The following is a 10,363-nucleotide window of genomic DNA, read 5'->3' on the forward strand; positions in this document are numbered from 1 at the left end:
TGTTTACTCTCTTACTTTTTAAAAAATTACCAACTTTTTTTAATATCTAGAAAATGATTCTTTTCCCCTTGGCATGAATGGGTATTAAACTCAGGCCCTTGATTATGCTGTGCTATTGTTGTACCACTGAGCTACATTCCAAGCTCCTAGGAAATGATATTCTTAACAAAGCAAAAACTTTACAAACCTGAGTGCTCGACCCATGGTCTCATAATTCATATCAGGTTTGTTTTTATGCTTTCCCCATAACCTGGACACTGCTTTAGAATCAACCAATTTAAAAATGCCTTTTTCTCGCTGAGTCCATTTGATGTATTTAGGACAAGTAGCTTTGTCCTGCAGCAGGGCCAGTAAAAACTCCCAAAGATAAATTGTATTTCCTGAAACAGAAGAATTTATTTTGAAATGACTAAAATTTCACTTGGAAGAGCACAATAAAACAAAGTCTTATAAATTTCATCATATATTTACATAAAAACATTATATACTTCAGGTAGTATTGCTGACATAATCAGTTAGTATTGGTGGTATTATGGTTATAATTTTGAGGGTCTAATAAAGACTATTTTATTAAACCTCTATGAAACATCTGAACAGAAACAATCATCAATTAGATCTGTGACAACTTAGGAAGAAAGCCCTTTTGAGCTCATTTTTTTCTTTTTAAGAACCATCACATAGGAAAAAAACATAAAAGAGTTATGTAAAATCTTTCAATAGCTGATCTTTTTTTATTACAGCCAGCATGTCAGCCATAAGAGCTTTCTTCAAATATAGCAACAGTTATGAAAACAATACAAAGTCAAGACAAAGTAATAACTAACATGTCTATAAACTGAAAATCTAACAGGGCTGAAATCTTTCAAGACACTAATTATTAAATAAAAGAATAAATTGTTTTGACAGCTAAATGTAAATAGATATTTATAGAATTTTCTAAAAGCTTCCTTTTAAAAATTGGCAACTGAGGGCTGGGGATTTAGCTCAGCAGGTTCACTTCCATAAGAAGTTTGGCACCTGCCTGGCAAGTGCAAGGTCATGAGCTCAATTCCCAGTACCAGAAAAAAATAAAAATAAAAATAAATTAAAATTTAAAAAAAAAAAATTGGCAACTGTATCTTATAAGCAGTTGGTAGCAATAGATTCCATTTCAGTATATCAAAAAAACTAGTGGTTTCTACTTATAATATGAAGACAAATAAAGGAACTGCAATGTTTCTTGGCCTGTAAATACTATAGCAAAATTACAGTAGTACTTACCCTTCCCATCTTTGTTTTTCTTCTTCACAGATATATTTGGTGTAGTGGCTGGAGAATCTGGTCGTGGGGGCTTAGTTTTTCTCCCTGAAATTAGAATAGCTTTGCATAAGTACTTGCCCTCAAAAGTGAGAAAATGAAAAATTTAGCAATTTTGTCGTTTATTCTAAACTTTAAATCCCAAATGCTTTATATATAGGTCATTTAACTTATCCCTCAAAATGTTTACTAAAATAAAAATAACTTCAGTAAAAACTGAACATTAATGTAGATTAGATCAAAAATAAACGTATGAAAGAAATGATACTTTAACCAGAATCTAAAGTACATGCATGTAATCCCAAATACTCAGGAAGCAGAGGCACAATGATCCCAAGTTCAAGGCCAGCCTAGGCAACATGGCAAAACCCTGCATCCAAATTAAAAAAAAAAATTTTTTTTTAAAGAAAAGCAATGACAAGCTGACCATGGAGGCATACACCTGTAACCCCAGCACTTGAGAGGCTGAGGCAGGAGGATCACTGAGAGTTCAAAGTCAGCCTGGGCTACAAAGTGAGTTCAAGGCCAGCCTGAACTGCATAGCGAGACCCTGTCTCAAACAGATAGATAGATAGATAGATAGATAGATAGATAGATAGATAGATAGATAGATAGATAGATAGCTGGATGGCTGGATGGATGGACAGACAGATGGATGGGCAGGCAGGCAGGGGGGCGGACAGACGGATGGGCAGACAGATAATAGACCAAGCAAGCAATGACAAAGTTTATTTGAAAAAGTAAAAGTGAAAAGTACGACAGAAATTGGCTCTGCAGAGTAAGCTAGAGCCAAGTAAAAGAGGAAAAAGCAAGATACAAGTACACCCTGGAAGACACAGGGTGGGCTATAGGGAGGAAAGCCATGATATCCCCAAGTGAAATTTTTTAAAGGACTGTGATGTACAGTAGTCCGATGGCACAGCACTTGCCAGCATGTGTGAGGCCTTAGGTTCATCCCTGGTACTGCTTTAAATAATAAATAAAAAGGAAAAAAAAAACTTCATCTGCAAAAATGAAGTTGAACTGCAAATATTGTATCTCCTCTTTAAGGCAATCATATTGATAGTGCTTTCTTAAAATTTTGGTGAGTATTCTTGAGACTGATAAAACTTGGGCTTAAATCATTAGCCATATGGATTTATCTGTGGCTACATATGTTTCCTAAGGCAGAAGTTGCTTTCTGTCCCGCATATAGTTAGTTCTCAAATATTAGAAACTTCTCCAAACTATAAATATAGAAAATATAGGTAGCAAAATTTTGGGGAACCATATAATTAATTTCTTGAGGGGGGTTTTGAGACAGGTTCTTGCTATACAGTTCAGGCTGATCTTGAACTCATTAGATCACAAACACACCTATGAAAGAAATGATACGTTAGCCAGAAGCTAGGCTGGTCTGGAACATATGGAGATCCTCCTGTCTCAAACTCCCAAGTGCTGGGATTACAGGTATGTGCCACCATGCTTGGTTTATCGTGTGAATTTTTTAAATCTAATTTTTCTCTGTTTCAGTTCATAGCAAACACACTTCATGGTTACCACCATTCTTCTCCAAATAAATCTACCCCAGCGGCCTTAATCTCGGCTGATAAACCTTGCTGTGTTCCTTTGCTATGCAACCAGAACCACAGTTTGGCAGCGCTGTTTCTGGCAGTTAGCCAAGACGCTCACGCTGCTGGACCAGCCTGCCATTCTGTACAGTGACCACCTTCTTCCTCCACATTCATGAGGCTGATGCTCTCTGCCCAGATCACAGGGTGAAGTTTTGGTTATTATAAAGCAATCTTTGAAAAGCATGATTATAGAGCTAAAAATGACAGGGTTGGTAACAACCTATCCCCAAAAACTGAGCAGGAAAACAGTTCTGAGTTATTTATGTGAATAAGAGTAAGGGAAAAGATGGTCAAAAAGCCACTCATCAGCTGAGTTCAAAGCCAACCTCGAATACATAGCAAGATCCTGTCTAAAAGAAAAAAAAAGATTGCTAACTGTATCCTAATCAGCCAGATACAGCATTCTCGTCACCACAGACATCTGCAAAGAACTCATTTATGAAGCAGATCCTCCTGGCTGAGTGTTTTCAGTGATAACAATTACTAGAAGTCAGGACATCAGCAACTTCCTATCATCTCATTTTACGCTATATACTTGTTTTTTCTTTATTCCCATCGCCTTCTTTCAACTAGTTTTAGTCATGGCAAGACACTGCTGGTAGCCCATCCAAAATCCATCTCTTACATCACTTTCTTTACTACTCAAGGTGGCAATGTATGCAGCTTTACATAATTAGAGCTTATTGGGTAGAGTGTTTTTGTTTACCTGTTAGGTCTTCGTAGCATTTTGAATATATCCAATCCCTCCAACCTTGAATGGGCGCTTCTAGGCTATCAATCTAAAAATCAGTGTTCTTTAAATAATGTAATTTCTCCCTAGTTTGTGTCTTTCTTCTTTTTAGGGGACTTGGGAAGGGATTTTTGGGTATTCTGCATTTTTACTATCAATTTTACTATCAATTCCTGGATTTATTTACCTAGATGTAATGGAGTTAACACTATTCAAGATGCATAATGTTAAAGATTAATGTTGTTCTAGGAAACTCCCAGTCACTGTCTTTGAATATTGTCTCCTCCTCACTTTTTGGGGCAAGAGTGCTACAATCAAACCCAGGGTCTTGTGCATACAAAGCAAGCACTTTACCACTGAGCTACATCCCCAAACCTAGCTTCTTTGCTTAACTTATGTTGAAACTCATCCCTTTTTGTTGTATGTATCAACAGTGTGCTCCACTTTATCACTGACTGATTTATTCAATTACCAGTTGCTGGATATTTGAGTGGTTTCCAGTTTGGGGCAATTGCAAATAGGGCTGTCAAGAATATTCATGTATAAGTCTGTCTATAAACATAGTTTCATTTCTTTTGTTTAGATACTAGCAGAATGGCTAGGTAACATGTTAAGTATACATTAAGATTTTTAAGAAACTGATGGAAGTATTTTCCATAACAACTTTTTCCATGACAGTGGGGCAATGATAGGCCTCACCTCAGTTGTTTTCTATCATAGAAAGAACACTCACTTTTATTGGCTTATATTCAATTTCTTTAGTATCACTGTTTGATATATTTTGTTTGTTATTCCATTTTGACTAACAGAAGTAGTTCCACTTGGTCTTCTTTAATAGTCTTATTCTTGGATAATGTTACTTATTAACCATGTTAAGTCTTTGACCATGTTTTTATTCTTTTGACTTAATAACTACAATCATCTTCAAAGTTTGTATTTTATATATATTTATAAATTTTTTTTGGTACCAGAAACCAAACTCAAGACCTCACACTTGCCAGGAAGGCACTGTACCACTGAGCTTTATCAGCAGCCCTATTTGATAATGTTATTTATCTATGGCTCTTAGAGAACTAACCCTAAAGTTTTCTACATCTGCTGCTATTTACTCAGGAAGTGTCTTCCTCATGTATTCTGTGACAGATACCATGATAGTAGTTTACCTTCAACAAGGCTTTATCTGAGGAAATCCTGTGTAACCTAGGTTGAATGTATAACCCACCAGAGCACTTTTATAAGAACTTCTGACTGGTTCCCCCAAAGTTACCACTAACCTGGGGCCACTTATTATGTTAACTGCATGGCTGGGAATTTCCATAGTCAGTGAGAGGTTAGTCTCATTTTAAAACTAGTATCAAGTAGGCCAAGCATTATGAATTCTCAAAGGAAAATTTTCTCCACTCAGTATTGGCTGACAAATACAAGCTTCCTTGATGTTTGTCTGTATCAGCAGGTAGAATTTTACCCCTGAGGCTCACATCTCTGTCTAGTAGTCCATCTTGCAAAGGTCCAGGACCTAAGCGTCTGCCTCATATGGGCAATAAATCCTCATACCATAGCTGTCTCAGGCCTTCAGAGCTGCTATATAGTAGCTGCTGCAGCTACTTTCCTCTTATTTTTTGGCTCTTGGAATTTCCCTTTCTTTCATATGAACTTAGATTACTAATGGCAAAAAAAGAAAACATAATTAAGAAAATATTACTGGTACCTGGTGATGTCATTAACAAAGATATTAAACTCAAAACATACAAGCAGGAACAGAACCAGAATACAAATGAAATAGAAAGAATGTTAGACTTTAAAATGCAGTGGTCCCAATTTGTGACATTAAACATTCTCCTTTAATACATCCCAACATTTTGTTCTTCAATTACTTACCTGCTATTTCCAACTTATTGCAGTTTTCCAACTGGAATCTTATACTGGAATCATCAATACAGACTGGTGGCTTTAAATCTATGCTCCTCTAGAGGAAGCTGACCTGCCCTTATTCCTAAGCTCTTTTTGAGGCTTTGATAAAAGGGTTTAGATAAAAATATGAGGCTTTCCAAAAAGTTGGAAAATATCTTTTCTGTGAGATAAACCCAATATTCTAAATCCATAAAATAATTTTTTAAAAAAGACTCTATATGAAGAAATATTTAATTTTGTACCCTAACATTTTCCTGTTTTAATTAGTATAAAATTATACCACTGAGTAAAAATTAGATTTTACATCAAAGACTTGACTATATGCCCTAAAGCAGTTAACTACCCACCTTTCTTTCTTTTAGGCTGTTCTGGTGATGAGGGCCCTGGTGAGTCTGCATATGTTTCTTGCACCTGCTGAGTTTCCATCACTTCAGGAATCCCATCTAATGTGACGGATACATGGGTGATTGGGGCAACAACAATGTCATCTTCAGATGAACTAAATATATTATTACCTAATGGAAATAAAATCCATATAATCAACTGTGTATTACAAACCAAAGTAAATTAACAAGATTATTTCCTATTCCTATGAAGTTTAAAGTACAAATAAAATCTTAAAATCTATTCTCTGATTTTTTTCACCTCCTCTAAATCATGCCAGGTTTGACTCGACTATTTCAATGGCGTTCTTACGTGACTCCCTATCGCCAGTCTATGTTGTCCTCCTTCTTTGTGTTAGGAGGTATCCTAAAACCTTAGTCTGACTACATTATTCTTCTATGCAAAATATTTACATTTTGAAAATCAAAAGTAAAAATTACAAGAAAAATACAACTTCTTAAAATTTGCTTAAGAAAAAAGAAAAGAATAACCCAAATTCCACAGCATGTCTTTCAAAACTTCCAATCTAAACCAAATCTTTCCAATCTCATCTCCCACTTACTATGAAGCTGCATTTTAGTCATATCAAAACATTTACCTTCTAAACTTCTGTTTGTTTTTAAAGGTCTGTGTCTGAAGCTCTATCTCCAAACTTCTGTTTGTTTTTAAAGGTCTGTGTCTGAAGCTCTATCTGCTAACTTGTAGCTTAAGTGTTTTTTCCTGTCTCCTCTACCTATTAAGTTTGTCACTTTTAATCCAGGTTAAAATATCCCATCAAGCCAGGTATGGTGGCACAAACTAGTAATCCCTGCTACTCAGGAGGCTAAGGTAGGAGGATTTCAAATTGGGTAACTTAGTGAGACCCTGACTCTAAAATAAAATAAAATAATGGTCTGGGGATATACTCAGTGGTAGAGTTTGTGGCTGCATACCATGTGTGAGGCCCTGGATTCAATGCCCAGTCCTGCAAAACAAATACCCTGATCCTAAACATTCCCTCAATAAAGCCTGTCTCTGATATTCTCTGCTACAGTACACACTGCTTCCAGAACACTTTGTTATCACTCTCCTGGCTTTATTTTTACTTTTTACAATTACTTTTATAAAAACTAAATTATAATTAGCAATTTAGCAAGAAGATCCTGTCTCAAAAATAAAAATTTCTCTAAAGGGCTGGGAAAGTACTCAGCAAAAGCCCTGTGTTAAATCCCCACAACTGCAGATAAACAAACAGACTGTAAGACTGGGGGAAGCAATCTACTCATTTGCATATAATATTACTATCTAATGCATTGCTGTGATGAATACAGCAAATATTTATAAATATCCTGAATTTAGTAATAATTTTATGAGCTTAAATGATTCTTTGTCAGAAAAAAATCCAAAGAAAAACACAGATTTCAAAATGGATCAATAATGTGGCAATAAATTTTATGCCATAAAGAGCTAGTAAAATGTTTAATGATTGTGCCAATCCACTTACGATTGTCTATGGAGATGAGTAAATTGATGATCTGGACTCATCAAAGAAATTAAGAGAGAAAATTGTACATAATAGTTTCACCAAAGAGATTAAGAGGATATTATGTATAATCTACTATTTGATAACTAATGAATTACTTTTATTTCTAAAGGCTTCATTCCCCCAAATTAAGTCTTCTTTAACTGAATACTTTAGCAAAGGTGCCTCAATAAGTACTGTACCTTAAAATGTGTTTAGGACATTTATCAAACATGGTCTCTGATATCTAGATATTTACCATCTAACAGAGATAAGAATAACTTTATGAAGTACATAAAAATGAACAATCCAACCACTCACTTATTCGTTTTTCATCCAGCATAGGGCCAGGAGAATCCATATTAAGGAGTGCCTCAGCAGCCTCAATAGTTTCAATTGTTTCATCTCCATTATGACAAGAAGCTTCAACTGTAAAAAATTTAAAGAAAAACAGAATTAGTACAAGATATTCGTTGCTCTGAAATTCACATACTGCTAATCTCCTGAACAAGACACATCACTTAGTATGAGTTTATATACATACAAACTATTAACATGCACAATTTGTATCAACATATGAAACAATATCTGATTAAGTAACTGCCTAGTTTTTATTTTTTAAAAAATTTTGCAGTATGTTGGAGGTAAGAGAGTAAGCAAAGTAGAGCATATACTCAGGAGGAAACTCACTACATCATTTATCTGCTAATTCTTAGATATTTTCCATAATTAAGGATGGGTATTGGGAAGTATCCTAGAATGACAGCAATCCTAACCGTATCATTAAACCAATACGCCACTAAGCCATTTCATTTCTCAGAATCTCATACTATAAAATCACTAGGCCGGGCCAGGGATATAGCTCAGTGGTATAAGTGCCTGCCTGGCAAGCGCAAGGTCCTGAGTTCGATTTCTGGTACCAAAAAAAAAAATCACTAGGCCGATAGTCTTAGATACTTTTCACCTCTAAGATCAATGCTACTACTCTGACTGGAACACAAGCTTCCACTAATCTCTGAATCTTCTTTCATTAGTGAATTACTATTTCCAAGAAATTTTAAGCACAGTCACACTGTTAAGCGTCTAAACATATTTTGGCACCACGCTTCTCTGGTGTGTTTTACTCCATCATGGACTTTGCCTAATCCATGGTGCAAATTACATAATACATTTAAAAGGTTGAATGTATAATATAAATTCATGGCTCCAATTCAGGGTTGGACTTACAGTAAATAACTAAATATAGGCCTTATAATTTTATACAAAGCTAAAAAGTAAATATAAACACTGTATTTGTAATGGAAGAAGAGTTTCCACAGAAGTATAAGGTCTAAAATTTTCAAAAATTGTTAGTATCACAACCTTTTTCACATAAAAAGTTTACATGGAACTTCCAATATGAAACAGATAAAAGTGTTTATCTTTTGTCTTTTGGTGTTTTGGTGGCACTGGATACTGAGCCCAAGGTCTCTGCACTGAACTACACCTCCAGTCCTTTTCTTATTTTTTATTTTGAACCAGAGTCTGGCTAGGTTGCCCACACTGGGCTTGAATTTGCAATCCTCCTGCCTCAGAGTGCTGTCACTACAGGTGTGTGTCACCTCACTCAGCTTTATTATATGTTTTTAATAGATTCAAATTGATATCAAACTTCATGTTAAAATGAAAGTTTTCTGATGAATTTGAAAATAGGGGTTATGATAGCTACAATTTAATACAAGCTTCAAATCTAGTAAAATCCAGTTTATTCTTACCCTAGTACTGAGCATTGTGCTAGATGCTAAGGTAAAGCTGAAAACAAAGCAGCCACAATATTAGCCACCAGGAAAACTATTGATACATTTCATTATACCTATTTATGGTAAGTTTTCTTTTGAGAATAAATATGCAAATTATTGCTATCAAACAAGTAATTTTCCCAGTATCTCTGGTCAGGATACATGACTATAAACATACAAAACAATAAAGTATGTGCCAATTTCTTTCCTTTCTTTTTTCTTTTCCTGAGACCGCATCTCACTATGTAGTGCAGGCTGGCCTTGAACTTGCTTATGTAGCCCAGACTGGCCTCAAAGTCACAGTGATCCTCTTGCTTCAGCCTCCTGAGTGCTGGAATTACAGGTGAACACCAGCATGTGCCAATTTCTAAAACTGATGGAAATTTCACCATCACTACTTATTATATAGTCAGTTCTTCAAGTCTGAAGAACTGAAGTTCTGACTGAACCTGAAGAGCAATCTTCAGGACCTTATGTATTCAGATTATGGCCTACTAATTTAGTCCTGAAGCAGTAATAAGAACATTCCTCTATCTTTCCCTATCAACAACTTTCCATTTTCTTCTCTGGAATACAGAGCTAAACATATAAAAAACTACTTGGTGAAGACAAGATGAATTAAGTAGGTCTGACTTCTCTGATATACCTCCTATTTTGTCATGTCCATTTCAATGCATTCAAGAAAAAAAGAAACAACATGAGAAATTAATATGAAACAAGACATGAAAGAAAGTAGTGTTCTTTCTGCAGGGCTCTACCTTCAGCAAGTAAAAAAGTTACTCAAAGCCTAGTTACAGACTTTTTATGTTCTAAAATCTCCAGGACTGGGACACTGCCTAAAACTGCATGTACCAAGGTCCGGAGAGAAGACACACCTACCTGTAAGAGTGATGTCATCATCATCATCGTCTATGATTTCTTCTTCAGCAACATCCAGTGAGCTTTCAGTAATCATGTCATTGGGCTCTTCCACACAGGCTAGACCAGCATAACTATTGAGAATATCAGCACCAGGAACATGTTCCACAATTACAGCAGGAAAAATAGCTGGGTCACAAAGCTATTAGGGGTGAAGAGGGGAAGATGACAGAAGACAAAGAATAACTAAGTTTTGCTTTTTTTTTTGGTTTTTCTCCGGTACCGGGAACCG

General features: G+C 35.6%; 1 protein-coding gene across 2 annotated transcripts in view; it reads right to left on the bottom strand.

Annotated features, from left to right (window-relative positions):
• Nucleotides 1-10,363, bottom strand: part of Elf1 (E74-like factor 1 (ets domain transcription factor)) — a 67,323-nt gene that overhangs the window by 10,359 nt on the left and 46,601 nt on the right. For both annotated transcript variants that reach the window (XM_013516770.1, XM_005374217.2), the window contains exons 3-7: nucleotides 10,093-10,273; nucleotides 7,757-7,864; nucleotides 5,898-6,065; nucleotides 1,261-1,344; nucleotides 188-380 (exon numbers count right to left, since the gene is read on the bottom strand). In XM_013516770.1, coding sequence (XP_013372224.1) covers nucleotides 188-380; nucleotides 1,261-1,344; nucleotides 5,898-6,065; nucleotides 7,757-7,864; nucleotides 10,093-10,273 — 734 coding nt within the window. The remainder of the gene's footprint in view (nucleotides 1-187; nucleotides 381-1,260; nucleotides 1,345-5,897; nucleotides 6,066-7,756; nucleotides 7,865-10,092; nucleotides 10,274-10,363) is intronic.

This window comes from Chinchilla lanigera, unplaced genomic scaffold (assembly GCF_000276665.1).
Source record: "Chinchilla lanigera isolate Chin_1 unplaced genomic scaffold, ChiLan1.0 scaffold00003, whole genome shotgun sequence".
Taxonomy (NCBI): Eukaryota; Metazoa; Chordata; class Mammalia; order Rodentia; family Chinchillidae; genus Chinchilla; species Chinchilla lanigera.